Below are 19,623 nucleotides of genomic sequence, written 5' to 3' on the forward strand. Positions count from 1 at the left end.
TAAAAATTTAAGTTACCACAGTAAAAATTATAAATAATTTTGTTGGAATTTTTTGTCGTACCATATTTTTAAGAAGACTGATCATCAAATTTCATTCCCATTTAAAATACAAATCAAGTTCGGCTATGACAATAAAAATAAGGTACAGGATTTTAATTATCTCATATTATTATATACATCAAAACTCTTTTTGGTTTTCTGATGAGAAAATGGAAAATTTTACTAGCACATTGACAACACCGGGCAATGGTCGTTGTTTACGTCAGTGCGAACCTGCAAATAATTGACAAAAAATCCAATAAACTTCGACTAAAATGTAAAAATACATGTCGATAATACATTAAAATACTGATTATTGATATATTATTTCAGTTTTCGTGTAGTAAATAGTGATTTGTTTGACATTAGTAACATAACCTATAAGTGCGCAATAATTTTGTTTAAAATCTATATAAACCATGGCTCTACAGTTATCTAGGCGGGAAGTGGACGACTTAAGGTCGTCCCTGGACCGTGCGATATACAGAACTATTGGAAAATCTGATAGTTCTTTGCTATCGACCGTTTCTTCGTGTTTGTCTAATGGGTGAGTAGAGAGCTACAAAAAACATGTTTATTATCAGTTTACAAACATTCTGTGATGTTTGTTGTACTTATTAGAGTTCATTGTAGTATGATTATTGTTTTTAAAGCCCTGGGAATACATGTTTCAATAATATTGTTAGATAATTTAGTTGTGTCCTTAAAACTGTGACATTGAGATGTTTGAATGCATCAAATATTGTGTTAGTTCTTCAGTTATAGTATTAAATTATCCTTATTCAGAATTTATAGTGTGTTAGCTTTCAGTTACTATTTAAAAGCCATCTTTGACTGTAAAAGTATTGTATTTTCCTTCATTTCTCAAGATTGTCTTAATAATTTTGCTTTTATCTTGATTTGGCTTAATAGTTCTGTACTATATTACATAATTATTAATTCATAATTATTCTGAATGGTGTACAGCAGTTAAGCACACACTAAAGACATGCTGCTTTTTTGTTCTTATATTATTATATTTTTAAATGTTGCCCCACACTAGGATTTTATCCTGTGTGTTTGCGTTTACAAACATACAAGTTACACATATACATGACAGCCAGATCCGAAACAACAGTTTGTAGATCACACAAAGAGTTGCTCCGTGCGGGAATCGAACCCAGTATTGCACGGCAGCCAGTTGCCCAGTCTTCACATCAGCCCAGCTGTCATATTAACCTGCTTACCAACTTAAAACACTCATCTACATAAACCAATAATCAATTTATCACCTCTCAAATTCCAGCTACGAACGCCGAAAAATAATCGACAAGATATCAGCACACATAGACTCAAAGAAAGCGAGCAAGCTAGCGGACAAAGTGATCGCTCTTGCCCAGGAACTGGTCTCCAGCTCCAAGTCCCAGAAACGTAAACATGAGTCCTCGGACCGGGACAAGGAGGTCAAGAGGTCGAGGCATGAGGACAGGGAGGAGAAAGAGGATAAAAAAGAGGAAAAGAAGAATGGGGTGGAAGGTGCTGCGGTTTTGCCGGAGGGAGAGACGGTTGGATCAAAGATGGCGGTGTTGAGTGCTGATAGGATTAAGGTGAGTTGGTTAAGAGACCATTTTCTGGTGTTGCGGGTGTTTTTTACCATCAGCTTTGCCCCGTACCATTTTTACCAATGTCGTGGGTGAGTTTACAAACATACAAGTTCACATACACATGACACCCAGACCCGAAACACAAAAAGAGTTGCTCTGTGCTCTGTGCTCTGTGTGGGAATCGAACACGCTACACGTTGCGCGGCTGCCAGTTGTCCAGCCATCGCATCAACCGTGCAGTCAATACATAATAAACTTGCCATATACTGGGTACAATTCTAGACTTCGTGCTACTACTGACAAATTTTTAAAACCCCAAAAAATCACAGTAATACTTTCCCCGACCCGGGAATCGAACTCGATACCCCTTGACCGGCAGTCGCTCTTGCGACCATTCGACCAATGAGGCAGTCATACCATCCTTTTCATATAATCTATATATTTTTTTTAAGAAACTATTTAATTCTCACTCTCCCCTTTCAGTTAATGATGGCAAACGCTCAAAAAGAAATAGAAGAGAGGAAGAGAGCCCTCCTAGCCATGAAGGGGGAGTCCAAGAGTGGAGTGAGTGCTGCCGCGGCCACCGCCCAGCAGTTGAAGGTGCAAGTGCAGCAGAACAGCTCCCTAGCGCCACCTAGCGTCATCAAACCGGTGCTGTACTCTAAACCTGGTATGTATATAACCCAATTTATTATCTAAAACTAGCTTCTGCCAGCGGCTTCGACCACATTCCCGTACGATAAAAAGTACATTTTTTTTTACATACAAAACCTCTTCCGACCAGTAGTCCCCGAAGGGGTAGGCAGAGGTGCACATTATGGCACGTAATGCCACTGTGTACACCCACTTTTCACAATTTTATGATGTAAGTCTCATGTAATAGGGGGTGAACCTATTACCATACACCGGGCACATTTCCAGACTTCCCGGGCTACTACTGAAAATTTTTCGAAAAACTGAAAAAAACCCAGCAATACTTCGCCCGACCCGGCAATCGAAACCGAGACCCCTTGCCCGACAGGTGGCACGTCTGCAACCATTCGGCGAACGAGGCAGTCCCTATAAATATGATAAAAAGTACCTCTCGTACCTCTGTATTATGTCCAGACCATAATTTACCCCAGTTCCTAATTCCATTCTGACCTTTTCAGCCGTTTTGACGTGATTGAGTACCAAACATACACACAAACTCAACTTTGGCATTTATAATATTAGATAATAAGACTAGCTTCTAACAGCGTCGTCGTCCGCATTCCCGGTAGAAAAACTACCCCAAGTGGTATTTCAAATTACAATCTAATCGTATCTCTCTGATGTGTACCACATTCTTTCTCGACCGGAGTGATACCACGGCCGAGCAGAAAACCGACGTAAAACAATGCTTGCGTTGTGTGAGTGAGGTTACCGGAGGTCCAATTCCCCCTTCCCAATCCCCGATTCCCCAACAACCCTTAAATTCCTAACCCCCAAAAGGCCGGCAACGCACTTGTAACGCCTCTGGTGTTTGTCCATGGGCGGCGGCGATTGCTTACCATTAGGTGATCCGTCTGCTAGTTCTGTCTATTTCTGTAATATAAAATAATTAAAAATGTTTAATATTTATTTCCAGTGGGAGGTGGTCTTAGTCATGAGGAGTTGGAGAAGCAGAGGAAAATAGCTGAACTGCAAGCCAGGATACAGAGGAAACTAGCTGGTAAGTCGATGTGCTAAGGATTATATTCATTTGATGAAACTGTTCTGTTTAAAATAGATTGCATAATATTGGGTACTTCGATTGCTTTATAATATTCTTTAAAAAAACATTTGGAAAATATCTCTGCTACCTACCCAAGTTTGTCATACGAGCGTCTATACATGATAATTATAGTATAAGTGGCTCATACATAAGTGACCATAAGTGGTATAAACATATTATAAGTGATACACACATTAGTGACTATAAGTGCTCCATACCATATCATCATCATCATCATTAGCCTGTCCTCGTCCACTGCTGGACATAGGCCTCTCCAATGGCACGCCACCATATAAGTGGTTTAAATATATATTATATATAGAAAGCTCTGCATAGAGAGGAGTGAAAGGATGGTAGGGAGGCCTTTGCCCTGCAGTGGTACAATCATAACAAAAAATAAATTAAATAAAATTATAAGTGGTTTATACATAAGTGGTTATAAGTGGCGTATACATAAAATACCCCGCTTCGTGTCCCAGGCGGTGCCCTAACGAGCACGGCGGGCAGTGGCCCCGCGCCCCTGATCCTGGACCGCGAGGGTCGCACGGTGGACACCAGCGGGAAACGGGTGCAGCTCACACATGTAGCGCCTACGCTGAAGGTTCGTATATTTAGTTTTGGTATTGCAGTTAGATGTCTTGTTTGAACATGATATAGTATCTTTAAACTATTCTTGATGCGACAGTCAACATCGCCTGATGTCTCCGGAGACACATGTTGATCGACAAAATAAATGTTTTTAGTCGAGACGAGGCTTTAGACATACATTTATTCATATTTATATTAATTTTTCATAGATAATACAAAGAATGCGATTCAATCCATTCTTTTTTTGGATCATGGGTGGGTTCGTATCTGACGGAACATGCGTCGCGTATGATCGGTCGCATAACGACAGAACAGACAAATGTAGAGAAAAATAATTGACCGTTTGCACTCAACTGATGATACTTCAGTACGGCCGATGATCCCCTTGACGTATTTTACACCTTTCGATGTGAACCGACTCCAAAATTTAATTTTAGACATGAAACAAAATGTTACGTTTGATCCGAGAATCGAATCCTAGACCTTTTTAAGTGTCACTTGACTAACGAGACAGACGTTCATTCATTTCTCTCATTTACAAGAAACGTATTCGTTTAATCGTAATATTTCCCTGCAGGCAAACATCCGCGCGAAGCGTCGCGAAGAGTTCCGCGCGCAGCTGTCGGGGGCGGCGTCGGTGGGGGGCGAGGCGGCGGGGGCGCGCTGGCACGACGAGCGAGTCCTGGCGCGCGCCCCCGTGCGCACGCGCCGCCCGCTGCGCTTCCACGAGCCCGGCAAGTTCACGCAGATGGGGGACCGACTACGGATGAAGGTACGTACACCAGGGAACTAGGAACATCAGGAAACACAGACTCCGGCAAGGAGTTCCACTCCCTAGCAGTTCGCACAAGGAAGCTTTTTCTTCTCCTCTAATACGATTATCTAATACGTGATTTGACTGCACGGTAAGTGCGGTTGCTGGGCAACTGGCTGCCGTGTAACGTGTAGCGGGTTCGATTCCCGCACGGAGCAACTCTTTGTGTGATCCACAAATTGTTGTTTCGAGGTTTGGGTGTATGTGAAATTGTATGTTTGTAAACGCACACAGACACAGGATTCAATTCTAAAGTGGGGCAACGTTTTATTAAAATAAAATAAAAAAATAAATTCTAGGCAAACATTCTTCTGAAGTTTCCTTGCGGGATCCAAGACAGTCATTCATGTCCCTGGGGTTGGACTTCAGTGTGGTGTTTGCATGGTTGATCTACTGTAGATCCTGGTGCACAGGAGTAGCAGCGGTATGGCCCGCGGTTGTGGCACGCGCCGCCCATAAAAAAAAATAACGAGCCCGAAGCGAAGCGCTTCATGCGAGTGGTGGGATATCTACCATGAAGCGGTGGAAACACAGACTTCGGCAGGAGTTCCACTCTTGTGGTTCGATGATGGATAAGGACTGATGGCTGGGAATCAAGTTGTGAACAATATCCCCCGCACACGTCGCCGAAATTATCCGGTAGAAAACGGACAGGCGTGCAACTTTTGACTTGGGGTCCGTACAATCTACGCTTTAGAGTGGAAGAGTAAGCCCGGAGTGAGACGGTGGAGGTACTCTACGCCCCCAACCTGGGGAAGTCTATTATGAGTAGTATATTGCTGAGCCCAGGTTAATGACTGATGATGAGTACCAGGTTTAACTTTACTTTAAACGTAAAGCAAATTTGTACTAAGAGTACTGTTCAGCCAAAAAAACTTTCCATTTTTTTTTAATGAAACGCGCCGGTAATGGAGCTGAACGTATTACCTGATGGTAAGAAATCGCCACCGCCAATGCACACTCGCAACACCAGAGGCGTTACAAATGCGTTGGCGGCTTATTGGGACTTAGTGAATTTAAGGGTTAGTTGTTCGGGAATCGGGGATGGGGAAGATAGGCTCACTCACCCAACGACCACACAACGCAAGCGTTGTTTCACGTCGGTTTTCAGTAAGACCGTGGTATCACTCCGGTCGAGCCGGCCCATCGTGCCGAAGCATGGCTCTCCCACACTTGAATTTGTATTGATTTCTTTCCCCTCATATTATGTATAATAACTGACTATTATGTATGTGTAAATAATTTGCAGGCGCAACTGGAGAAGCTACAGAACGAGATATCGCAGATAGCGCGCAAGACCGGCATCTCGTCCGCCACCAAACTGGCGCTACTGGCCGCAGACACGCCCGACTCCGACCGAGTGCCGGACATTGAGTGGTGAGTACATATCTACTAGCCAAGTTATTTACTACCATAGCGCTGACTGACTGACTGACATACTCACTCACTCACTCACTCACTAATTTACTCATCCACCCACCCACCTACTCATTCGATCACCCAGTCAAACACTCAATCACTCAATCACTCAATCATTTAATCACTCACCCAGTCAAATACTCAGTCACTTTTTCCGTCTCTCATTCACTCACCCACCCACTTACTCATTGACCCAGTCACATCCTCACTCAGTTACACACTCATTATTGCCGATTGTTATCCATAATTATATGCTTTGTTTTTTTTTTTTAATATCTTGTCAATGTATTTTTTTTTCATTGAAAATGTGTGTCAATACGCCTATGCATAAAATGTGAGTGAGTTTTTTTTTTGTGTGAACGGGCTAATGTATGAGTGAGTGAGTAAATGACTATGTGTATTTACGCATACGTGATTATGTGTCCGTTACATACGTTTTATCCAACGCCCTCTAAAATTATAATCTTTATACCCCTTCCCAGGTGGGACAGTGTGATCCTAATGACTCCTGAGGAGCGTCAGAACCAGACCAAACGCTCGGAGGGTACGGACGGTGACGGAGGAGTCGGACGGGCGCACCCCCTCGCAGCGGGTGGACGCGTGCCACGTGGGGGACGAGGATATCGTGCACAACCTCAACGAGCTGGCCATCACCAACTTGGTGGAGCATCCGCAGCAGCTGAGGCCGCCCAGTGAGTCGATATAGTCTTTTTATATGTATTTATATGATACTAGCGGACATGCACTGACACTGACGTTGTCCTGTCTACACTTATCTTTAATTTGAAAATTTTAAACTTTTTTTAATACAGTAGCTAAAACATTTCTGGCACCTTTTTGATACGAAGAAAATTGTTATTCGAAATGCATATATGACAATATCTAATGAGTCATTAATACATTTGACACTGCGATGGTAGCGCCGTCTGTCGGATTCAATGTAAAACATCTCCACAAATCAACAGACAGTTACTGGATAAATGTAAAACATTAACTACAAAAAATCATTGTCCAGCGGACAAAATTGTGAATCTAAACTATTCTCAGATCCCCTTGAACACACACAAAAAATTTCATCAAAATCGGTCCAGTCGTTTAAGAGAAGTTCAGTGACATACACACTTACAGAAGAATTATATATATAAAGATATATATATATTTTAGACGTTGCCCTATCACACTAAGGATTTTCTCCCGTGTCGTGGGTGCGTATTACAAACACACAAGTGGTCACATACACATAACACACAGACCCGAAACTAACAATTTGTGGATCACACAAAGAGTTGCTCCATGCGCGAATCGAAATCGCTACACGTTGCACGGCAGCCGGTTGCTCAGCCACCGTGTCAATCGTGCAGTCAAACAATTTTGTTTTAAGAGTAACGATGGATGCCTCGTTGGTCGAATGGTCGGGCAAAGTATTACTGGGATTTTCTCGGTTTAACGAAAATGTCTCAGTAGTAGCACGGAGTCTGGAATTGTGTCCAGTATATGGTAATAGACTCACCCTCTATTACATGGGACTTATAACACAAATGGTAAAAAGAGGGTGTACATTGTATAACGGCATTACGTGCCGTAATGTGCACCTCTGCCTATTCATTCGGGGATAAAAGGCGTGACGTTGTATGATATTAGTCTTATTGAAATATACGATGACTAATTTCATAATTACTAGTCCAGGTTTCCTCAAGATGTTTTCCTTCACCGTTTGTCAGGAAAACACAATAACAACACACAATGTTTCCTTAAATATATTTATTACAATTATTTATATAATTACGGGAAAATACAAAATAATAACTTACATATAAGGTCAGGTTACATCTACGGCGGTATTAAGGATGGGTGAATAGGGATAATGACGGGGTATGAAAATTAAACATCTATTTAGTCCGTCAGTTAGGTAATGAAACAATATTAGACACGTATTTTTTAATTTTGTCATGTAAGACAATAATAATTAGATAAAACGAATCAAAGTTTAGGAGTGGGAGCAAATACGTCATTTGTGTACTTATAAGTATTTCTGAATAACTTTGTAATCCTATAAATTTATATGGGTTTACAAAGTTATTGATGCAGTTGATGTATCTAAAAACTGGACCGAATTTACAAAATATTTAATTTATATATATTCTCAATTTGAAGCTTCTATGTCTATTAGAAGTGCCTTATACTTTTGATAATCAGTCAGTCAGTCAGTGACAAAATTTCGAAACTTTACTTAAAGTTATAATTCTTAAACTACTGGTTCAAATTTAATGAAAATTGAAATACATATACCATGTTTGTACAATGCCTGCTTAGTATCTGAAAATTCAGGCTTCTTGTTTTATCCACAACGAAGCTATAGGCGGTCGAAATTGGCCTGAATGGTTTCGAGAAAAGGATGGTACCGCATTTTTTTCACGACTTGGTGGGGGCACTGCCGTGCCCCCAATTTTGACTTTGACTCCAGTCAAGTACTACCCCTACTGATAATCTTCATCATCAACACACCAAATTCCTATCCTTTTCATGAATTCAGGACACGGGATATTGCATATAACACAACCCGATAATATCCTTTCAGTTGTAGTTCTACTCGTATTATGACTAGGCGTCGTCACATTCACCACCGGACTAGGCGTAGGCGAGACTGTCGTAGGCAAATTATTGTTGAATGCTGTAGGCAAATTATTGTTGAATGCTGTAGGCAAATTATTGTTGATTGCTGTAGGCAAATTATTGTTGAATGCTATAGGCAAATTATTGTTTGGTGGCGCACCATAAGGGTTGGTGTTGTTAGCCGTAGGTATCATTCCGTAGGGGTCGTTACTAGGCGTAGGCAAAGTTGTAGGTATGTTATAATTATTATTATTCACTGGGGTAGGCAAATTATTATTGTTATAACTACTCCTGCCCCTGACATTGGCCAGATATTTCTCGTTATTCCTAGGGTATTTAGCTAGCATATCTAATAATGGGCTATAGTTGACGGGTCGAGGCGTGTAGCTGTTATACCCAGCGAAATTTGTACCTTTGCTATTCTGATAATTAAAATACATGGGTGTGCTACCCGGGTTCCTATACCCGGGTGTAGCGGAACGAGGTTTATACGGCCGGTTGTTATACCCGGTTCCCGAGTTAGTTACATTGGTTCTATTAAACAAGTAATTGTAGTTTGGGTTGAATATGTCGTATCTGTTGGTTGTGTCGGTACTGTTACTTCGTGTGTTGACTGGGATTCTTATTTTTCTGTAATACGCGTATCTTTTAGGTCTGTCTGAGAGCTGGTTTTCGTATACTGTGTGGGTGATAGGTTCGAATCCTGCGTCGGGTAGACTCCTTCTTACTCTGATGTCCATTCCATTCGGCGGTGGGTCCTTTATGCCGTAGTTATCGCGTTGCGCGAATATGTTTATAAGGCCCACTATTAAATACACTGGAAACATGGTTTTTCACTTATATGGAACAGCTTTCTTCAATATTATATTCACTGTCTTTATATATAGAGTCTATAATTGTGTTTAAAACTGTAAACACAATTTATTCCTACTTAAATTGCAGTATTTTATACTTAATCACTTACTGTAGTCACTGTCACATATAAAGTACATTTCTGTATAACCAATCGCAATTAGAAGCGTGATGTTATCTCAAAATCCACAGTCACTAGTCTATACGCACTTCTAAACACACAATTTCACTTTCCTCCGTCAGTTGGTTAGATTTATATGTCGAGTTTTATACAAACGAAGTATTTTAACATCGTTATCTATAAGTTCAAGTATATTGTATCACTCACTTGTTATTTTACTGATAAAAAATTTGAACTTAATTTTCCTTATATACACATATAGGCTTGTCGTTATACGGGGAGGATTAAGGGGGAGGCCTTTGTTCAGCAGTGGACGTCTCTCGGCTGATAACGATACATATATTGCTGACTGCACGGTTGGTGCGGTGGCTGGGCAACTGGCTGCCGCGCAACGGGTAGCGGGTTCGATTCCCGCACGGAGCAACTCTTTGTGTGATCCACAAATTGTTGTTTCGGGTCTGGGTGTCATGTATATGTGAAATTGTATGTTTGTAAACGCACCCACGACACAGGAGAAAATCCTAGTGTGGGGCAATATAGGGCAATGTAGGGCTATATATACTATAGTAGCTACACGGTGGCACGATGCTGACGTTGTGCGCCGATTCACTTACAGTTGAATATTGAAACTAATCACGTTTCGCCACTTACAGTCTCTTGGTATATGTGTAGTACACTGGTCTATTTATTATATGTGTTGCTGTATATATGTGTGTATATGTGTGTTTATATACAGGGTGACTGACTGTCAATTAACATAACAACAAATAATATATTTAACAAGCGGTGGCCAACGAAACAATGTAACCAAGTATTGTATTGTGAACCTGATTGGAAAAGGAGTTTCTTGCTCGTTCTTCTCCATAGGAATCTACACTTTGGAACGAGCAAATAGAGCAACTAGAGGACTGACCGATAGTCTTTTATTTTATTTTTATGTTAAAAAGTGTCTTGTTTATGGTATAACCTGGACGAGACGGATCACTCAGGTGATCCGTCTCGTTTCGTACCATCAGTGGTAAGCAATTTCTACCCATGGGCACAGGAAACACCAGAGGCGTTACAAGTGCGTTGCTGGCTTTTTGGGGGTTAGGAATTTAAGGGTTGTTGGAGAATTGGGGATTAGGAAGATTAGGAAGGTGGGTAATTGGGCCTCAGGTAACGTCACTCACACAACGCAAGCGTTGTTTCACGCCGGTTTTCTGTGAGGCCGTGGTATTACTCCGGTCGAGCCGGAGTATTGTATCGTAAAATTTAACTTACGAGTATAGTACTAAAACAATCAGCCTATATGTATGCATGTATGTATGTATGTATGAGAGATACTCTATATTTAGCCTAAAGTCTATTGTTTACACAGAAGTTATCTACTTAGGAGGAAAATGAGTAAGCATTGAATGCCTTAATTTGTTGATCAAAATTTATTTGTCAAACATTAGGTTAAGTCGTGGTAGCTCGGTAGGTTTCACATGTTAGTTTCTCAAGCATTTATTTTTGATGGGGGAAAATCATCCATATCCTTCTCCCGCCTTGGGTGAGACGGGAGGGAGTGTCAGACTCTTACTGACTAAAAACCACCCCGTTCCTACTCCTGCTTGTCGAGCCGGAGCCCCGGTAACCTGTTGCGTTGTCCTAAGCACCGGTAGCTTCTCTTGCATGGAAGTGCTTGTTCGAAACCTAACAAGGAAGAATGTGACTTTTTGAGTTAGGCATATGTACTTTCCAAGATTTATTTAAATAAACGGTTAAGGAAAATATCGTGAGAACAAATTTTAACCAAATCCAATTAATAGGTATAATTAAATAAAAAGCAAAACTTACTTATCTGCAAGCAAGGTTATCGAAATGATCCATAATAAAAAATGAATCATTTTTAATTGTGGGTTTTTTTTTTAATATAGAAGACTAACTTCTTTCGTTTCTCCCGCTTTCTAGTGAGATAAAAAGCTTATCCTATTACCCAAGTCAGCTCATACCCTGTCTGTATACCAAGTTTCATCAAAATCCGTTCAGTAGTTTCAGCGTAATTGACGGACAAACATCCAAACAAACAAACTTTCACATTTATAATACATAGGTACATCTGCCTGGTAGGTTGAGTAGTCGCAAGTGTGATGCTGCGCGGCTGGACGTTAGAGAGATAAACGGTGCCGGACAAGAGGTCTCAGGTTCGATTCCCGGGTCGGGCAATTACTGGGTTTTCGAACAATTCTCAGTAGTAGCACGGAGTCTGGAATTGTGCCCAGTATATGGCAATAGGCCCACCCCCTATTACATGAGACTTATAACATAAATGGTGAAAAGTGGGTGTACATTGTATAGCGGCATTACGTGCCGTAATGTGCACCCCTACATACCCTTTCGGGGAGAAAAGGCGTGATGATATAAAAAAATTAAGTGTGATTTGCTCTGTTGGGTCCTAATCCTATAGGAATATCATAAGAATAAAAAGAAATACAAAAAAATATTTATTTTATTTATACTTAACAATACATTTGGAATAGAAATGAGTCTGCGGATTGGGCAAGCGTGGTGATTAATGCTCATACCTTTTCCGTATGAGAAGAGGCCTTTGGTCAGAGCTGCGGACTGCCTAGCGGGTAACCGGGCCTTGAAAAGCAGGAGTAGGAACGGGGTAGTTTTTAGTCAGTAAGAGTCTGACACTCTCTCTCGCCTCGCCAAAGGCTGGAGAAGTCATTGGATGATGATTGTATTTTGGATTTTTTAATATTCATCATCTTTGTTTTCGTAACACATTTCACCCATTCGAATCATTCCTTTCGGACAATACCCGGCATTAATTAAACAGGCATCCATACTCGTCGCGTCATTTCCGGCCGTGGAATTATTGCTACACTTGTTATAATTAACCGGTTTGCTATATCCGGGTCTTGTTGTGTTCTGGGCAGGTCTCGCCCAAGGTGCGTTGGTTGTTGGTATGTTATTCGGCCGCGCTGGGTAGCCGGAATAGTTGCCCGGATTTTGTGAATAACTGGGTAGCGTTGGATAAAGAGGGTTCATGTTACTCGGTTGTGGATAAGCCGCTGGGTATCCTGAGTAGTTTCCTGGGTTAGGAAGCCTGTTAGGTGGTTGTGGAACCGGGTAGCCAGAATAATTACTCGGATATTGAGAATAACCGGGTGGCGTAGGGTATACTGGCTTATTGTTATTTTGCTGCGGTGCTGGATAACCGGAGTAATTAGCTGGGTATTGTGAATATCCGGGGTACGTAGTGTTGATAGGTTTATTGTTAAAACCCGGGTAGCTACTGTTTTGAGCCGGTCTTTGCCAAGATGTGTTTGGAGTTGGTAGTTGCTGTGGATTCGGCGACGGATATACCGGATAGTTACCCGGGTATTGATTATATCCGGGTGGGTTAGGGTAAAGGGGTTTAACGGTACTTGGATTCACGTTATAAGGATTATATCCGGGTTTGCCGTTATTGTAATTTTGCGTTGTGTTCTGATTATATCCGGCGACATATCTTCGTTTAAGGCTTGCTGTGTTTTGAAACGCGGATATGAATCTTCTTACCCGGTTCGTGTCTTCTTGACCGGTAATCGAATTAACGATATTCCGATTCTGGGATCCATCGTGAGAATGAGATATCGTTATACATAACGCGATAATTGCAAGCAGTGTCGACCACATAACGATTTATTACGCCTTCGATTCCTTGGTTGAACTTTAATTTCACTTAAAAATATTGTTTTTTCACGTCTTCTCAACAAACTGTATGACGGCTTCGATTCCCTGGTCACAACTGTTTTTTTTATTTTTGATGGGTCGACGTTTGGCCGCTATCTCGCCTGATGGTAAGTGATGATGCGGTCTACGATGGAGCACGTTTGCCCATAAGCAACCTATTCACTCGGGCTTTGAAGACACCCAGGTTATACTCAACAGAAAACACAGACTCCGGCAAAGAACTTCCTGTTTTTTGAAAAAGTTTTGTGAATACACAATAGCTTTAGAGCGGGTTCGATTCTTGAGTTGTGACAGTCTTGTTGAATGATTTTCACTGTATTTTTTTTATACTTGACACTTTTTTTTAGCACTTTTTTATGTATTTATACTGGTATCGATCGCCACTGTTTTTGCACGTATGACAGCGGTGCCACTGGTCAGTCAATTTAATACCTAGTTTTGTAGATAGTGTTATGTTTCTTAGTATTCATTATGTTATCTTAATATATCTATACTTACTAATATTATAAAGCTGAAGAGTTTGTTTGATTGTTTGTTTGAACGCGCTAATCTCCAGAACTACTGGTCCGATTTTAATCATTCTTTTTGTGTTGAATAGTCCATTTATCGAGGAAGGCTATAGGCTATAAAACATCACGCTATGACCAATAGGAGCCAAGCAGAGCGGGTGAAACCGCGCGGAAGTAGCTAGTATATAATACAATAGCTGGTGAATCTGTTTGGTTGTACAAATGTGCCCTATTTAAACGTGGGATTTTCTCCTGTGTCGTGGGTTTTTTACAAACATACGTATGGAAACCAGACCAAAAACAACGATTTGTGGATTACACTAACCGCCGTACTCAGAGTCATTTAATGGTTATTTAACCCAGTCCTTAGTAATTGTTTTCGGAACAAAATCGTTACTAAGGAATAGTTTAAGTAATCATTAATGTGGCAGTAAGAGTTTCTCCGTGCGGAAATCGAATTCAGCACACGTTGCACGATAGCCGGTTGGTGGTTGCCCAGCCACTGCACCAACCGTGCATCCAAGCTTACCTTCGAACCGAATTTAATATCCCAGGCAAAGAATTCCATCGCAATTTTGTGCTACTACTCAGAATTTTCCAAATCTGAAAATGTAAATCTTTTTTATATAGGCGGTAAACGAGCAAACGGATCATCCAACGGTAAGCAATCGCCGCCGCCCATGGACACTTGACACTCCGGAGGCGTTACAAGTGCTTTGTTGGCCTTTTGGGGGTTAGAAATTTAAGGGTTGTTGGGGAATTGGAGATTGGGAAGGGGGCTAATTGGGCCGCCGGTAACCGAAACGAAACACAAGCGTTGTTTCACGATGGTTTTCTAGAGATTTCAGTCGAGCCAGCCCAGCTATTACAACTATTACTTACTTTATAAATTAGGCAGCTGAAACCACAGGATTCCACTAGTTGCAAAAGCTTATCAATGTCTTTTAAAAGGTTATCATTCACAGGTCAAACCGTTCACGCGTGTCACGAAATTTCTGCTTAAAGACAAGTGCTCAATGTTTAAATAAAATAAAAGTCCTAATAGGCTAGTTTCCTACTAGTCAAATTCAATACTTTTTTCGAAACGTCAACAACGATATTTTCTATGAACTTTGTATGAAATACTCTATTATGACGTCATAAGTTTTTGACGTCAAATAGCAGACTTATTTCTAGAAATTTAGCTAGATAATATCAATAATTAAGTAGTTTATCAAATGTATGAATGAGAGTGTGATTATTTTTCAATATTTTATTGTATTGAAAAGTTGTAATAATTTATTTTTGACCCAGTCATCATCCCTAATTCTCAGGCTTTTTTTTAATATACGTTGTCCCAAACTAGGATTTTCTCCTGTGTCGTGGGTGCGTTTACAAACATACAAGTTCACATACACATGACACCCAGACCCGTAACAACAATTTCTATACGTGTAATGTTCGTGAATGAGCGAAGTGAAGATTGAGAACGGTGGGTAATAGGGCCTCTGGTAACCTCACTCACACAACGAAACACAACGCAAGCTGTTGTTGTTTCACGTCGGTTTTCTGCTCGGCCGTGGTATCAGTCGAGCCGGCCCAGCAGTGCCGAAGCATGGCTCTCACACTCTCACACTTTTTACATTCGGGGAATTAATAAATAAAAATCCACACACACATGTATTAACGTATGTAATTTATTATAAATACATTGCTTTAATTAAGTCTACATTCTAGACCATAATATACCCTTGTTCCCAACTTTATCCCGTGATTGAGTAACAAACATACACACAAACTCACAAACTGATTGTTGATGAAGCGACAGAGGTATGTCAGTTTCGTAGCAATTGGCGTTCCATTGTCTCTGCCTACCCCCATGGGAGGTAGGCGTGAGGTTATGTATGTCCGCGTCCCCACTAGAAACATTTGTCGAGCGACATGTGTCGAAAGAGACATTGGGCAAATCGGGCGACGTCGCCACGACATTGTTGACTGTGCGACAGGGAACAGTTTCAACAATGTCGCGGCGATCGGCATTCTAGTTCATAGATAATATAGTTTTTGACGTTTCGATAAAAGTATTGAATTTGACTAGTAGGAATCTAGCCTATTCAGTTTCTTTTAGGCACAGATAATCAAACCTTTTCGTACCTTCAGGACAATTGCCGAAAAATCGATTGTCGCTATTCTGGGAAGGAGCTGCTAAGCTGTTATGGCCGTGGTAGAGGTTGATTATTGTTCGAACCGGGTATTTGTACATAATATGATCATGTATAGTATTTTCGTAATAGTTATCCCAGAATACTGTATATCCGGGTCTCATTATGCTTGAAAACGGGTAGCCATGGCCAATATTCTGAGTAGGGTTTGGTTTTGGAGTTGTTAAGCTGTTATTTAGTCCTGGTAGCGGTGCTTGATTTTCGGAATAGTTACCCGGATATTGTCTGTACCCAGTCGTTGTGGGGTAGGCAGAGTTAACGCTACTTGAATTTACGTTAGAACGATACATTCCAGGTTTGCTAAAATTGAAATTATTCACATATTGCTGTGTTGTATTCTGGTTTATATTATAACCGGGTTTTACAATGTTATATCCGGTTGTTTTGTTCTGTAGTGTACCTGGATAACTGGTCCCGGTTAAAAATCTTCTTACCCGGTTCGTATTGATTGCTTGACCGGTAATCGGTTTGACGATATTCCGATTCTGGGATCCATCGTGAGAATGAGATATCGTTATACACAAGGCGATGATTGCAAGCAGTGGCGACCACATGACGATGCTTTTTTTTTAAGTTGGAAAATCATCCAATGACTTCTCTCGCCCGGGCAAGGCGTGAGGGAGTGTCAGACTCTTACTGACTAAACACCACCACGTTCCTACTCCTGCTTGTCGAGCCGGAGCCCTGGTAAACCCGCTAGGTAGTCCGCAGTATCGGGGTAGTCCGCAGTATCGGGGAGTCCGCAGTATCGGGGTAGTCCGCAGCTCCGGATGCCTTGGGTTCGATCCTTGAGTTGATACTTAATTAAACCCTCCAGCTGGGTGGAATGACGATGTCTGCAGAGTGGCTGGTAGTGGTTGGATGCGTAGAGCTGAAGATCGTCACTGGCGTGCCGTTGGAGAGGCTGATGATGATGATGATGATGATGAAGTATGTTTCACTGTTTATTTGCTCACTATATGCGACACTGAGTTGTGGAATTACACTTGTGATGTTCACTGGTTGTACACGGAATATGACGATGTGGTGTCTGAACAGCGCATTAAATACGTAGACTTTGTATAAACAATATTTTTTTCTAAGGGTCCGGCCGTGGGTTATCTCTGTCGGTCCATTTGTCGGGCTCTACTGGACTTTCCATATTAAGATTTTAATACAAACAAACGTTTGTTTCGTTTGCCTACATACGATAATAGAAATGATAACGGGGTATGAAATTTTAATATCTATTTAGTGAGTTAGTTTGGTAATGAAACAATATTAGACACGTATTTTTTTATTTTGTTTTACAAGATAACAATACTTAGATAAAACGAATCAAAGTTTATAGCCTAAGATCCCAGTATAGAACGACCTACACCGAGATGTTTATTTAATGAAACATATTTTATATTATAGTTAACAACTCAATAAACATATTGGAAATGGGTTGCCTAACAAATTTCAGTCCAGACTAAGATTAATTAATTATTGAAATAATTAAAATTTTTGAACATTTCACCGGTGTGATTTATTAAACAAATTCTATACCAATCGAAAGTATGAAGCCCATAGAATATGCAAACGTTAGGTTGCCTATTCTTTTCCGGTCACAACTATTGGGTTGCCTCGTATAAACAGGTAAATCGATACAACTAACATTTTGCACCGGTCTGTTTATTAAGGACGCGTTCTCAAATCTGACGTAAATAAGCTATTTTTCGGTGCATATTACGACCAAAAGAAACTTAACTGAACATAACTAACATTTACAATAGATAGATCACTTCTTTATCTCCAAAAATATAGATTTGTAATGTGAAAAAAGTTATATTTTATTATTGCAAACACGATTTTTCTTTACCTCTTCACACAAAAAAGGGTTGAGTTTAGGGACATTTTACTGCTACTACACGCATAATTCTGAATCTCAAAAAATATCCCGGGGAAGCAGACATAATCAAAAATTATACTATTGGAAAAAATTACGAAAATATTACAAATTGTCTCGGAAATAAATAAAAGTTCCCGTTTAATTTTTTCTCCTATTTTGCTGTCAGACATCAACTTTAAAGCGTAGCAATAAGGGTTATTTTATTTGTTTACTATTTAGATTTATTGGATAGAAAATGTCAAATGAAATTTCAGTCCGCGCTCGAGCGCTGTCGTGAGTGGACGCTGCGTCGCCTGTTACAAAAAATGGCCTTGAAAAAGATCGCTGTACGAGTACAAAATATTTGATATTATACTTCACAAACCAATCTTGATATTTTAAACATTCTGTACGAGCTGTCTTACCTTGTCAAGTTACAAGGTAAGATATTTTTTATTTTACTGAATATAGAAAGTTTCGTTATATTATTTTGAACATGAGGTTAAATCAAAATCCAAGATGGCGCCGACAAGATTTGCCAACTTTCCGTCATGGGTGTCATTTTCATGGTTTTCGGGGTCGCTTATAGCGAATATGAAGTCAAAATTAAAATCCAAGATGGCGCCGACAAGATTTACCAACTTTCCATCATGGGTGTCATTTTCATGGTTTTCGGGGTCGCTTATACCGAATTTATTTATTTATTTATTTATTTATTTATTAAGGCTTACCAACTAAGATACATACAGACAATCTTAAAAATATGGGAAACAACAGTTAGTGTATGCTCTTAAATTAAAGGTAGGCTCAACATTATTTTTAGACCGTTCAAGCAATAAGTATAAAAAAAAAACAATTTAAAAAATTAAGAAATTAAGGTAAGGTAGGTAAATTAAGTACAAACATTATAAAAACTAAAGATTGGGTAAACTATAAATGGCTCTTTTAAATACATGTATTTTACTTGCTAATATATCGATGTCATGTTTCTTATAAATGTCATTACATTTTCTGAGAGTATAGGTGAGAGGTGCGTTACCGCCATATTTATTTCGGGTATATTTCGTGGCGAATGGAGTATAATTAACTAACCTCGCGGAATTTCAAGTCAAAATTAAAATCCAAGATGGCGCCGACAAGATTTGCCAACTTTCCATCATGGGTGTCATTTTCATGGTTTTCGGGGTCGCTTATAGCGAATTTGAAGTCAAAATTAAAATCCAAGATGGCGCCGACAAGATTTGCCAACTTTCCATCATGGGTGTCATTTTCATGGTTTTCGGGGTCGCTTATAGCGAATTTGAAGTCAAAATTAAAATCCAAGATGGCGCCGACAAGATTTGCCAACTTTCTATCATGGGTGTCATTTTCATGGTTTTCGGGGTCGCTTATAGCGAATATGAAGTCAAAATTAAAATCCAAGATGGCGCCGACAAGATTTGCCAACTTTCTATCATGGGTGTCATTTTCATGGTTTTCGGGGTCGCTTATAGCGAATATGAAGTCAAAATTAAAATCCAAGATGGCGCCGACAAGATTTACCAACTTTCCATCATGGGTGTCATTTTCATGGTTTTCGGGGTCGCTTA

The 19,623-nt window shown here is 40.3% G+C and overlaps 2 protein-coding genes and 1 pseudogene across 2 annotated transcripts in view; 2 read left to right on the forward strand and 1 right to left on the reverse strand.

Annotated features, from left to right (window-relative positions):
- The window catches only part of LOC126912223 (uncharacterized), a 148,324-nt pseudogene that overhangs the window by 51,041 nt on the left and 77,660 nt on the right, over window positions 1–19,623 (forward strand).
- The window catches only part of LOC118278569 (U4/U6 small nuclear ribonucleoprotein Prp3), a 41,251-nt gene continuing 21,841 nt past the window's right edge, over window positions 214–19,623 (forward strand). Inside the window, 9 exon segments of the mRNA XM_050703512.1 lie at window positions 214–586; window positions 1,325–1,625; window positions 2,106–2,292; window positions 3,232–3,315; window positions 3,837–3,958; window positions 4,523–4,717; window positions 6,009–6,136; window positions 6,661–6,729; window positions 6,731–6,870. Coding sequence (XP_050559469.1) covers window positions 459–586; window positions 1,325–1,625; window positions 2,106–2,292; window positions 3,232–3,315; window positions 3,837–3,958; window positions 4,523–4,717; window positions 6,009–6,136; window positions 6,661–6,729; window positions 6,731–6,870 — 1,354 coding nt within the window. The 5' untranslated portion in view covers window positions 214–458.
- LOC126912250 (adhesive plaque matrix protein-like) overlaps window positions 12,220–19,623 on the reverse strand; it is a 32,716-nt gene continuing 25,312 nt past the window's right edge. The window contains exon 2 of the mRNA XM_050703754.1: window positions 12,220–13,573. Coding sequence (XP_050559711.1) covers window positions 12,489–13,415 — 927 coding nt within the window. The 5' untranslated portion in view covers window positions 13,416–13,573 and the 3' untranslated portion in view covers window positions 12,220–12,488. The remainder of the gene's footprint in view (window positions 13,574–19,623) is intronic.

This window comes from Spodoptera frugiperda, chromosome 24 (genome assembly GCF_023101765.2).
Source record: "Spodoptera frugiperda isolate SF20-4 chromosome 24, AGI-APGP_CSIRO_Sfru_2.0, whole genome shotgun sequence".
Classification (NCBI taxonomy): Eukaryota; Metazoa; Arthropoda; class Insecta; order Lepidoptera; family Noctuidae; genus Spodoptera; species Spodoptera frugiperda.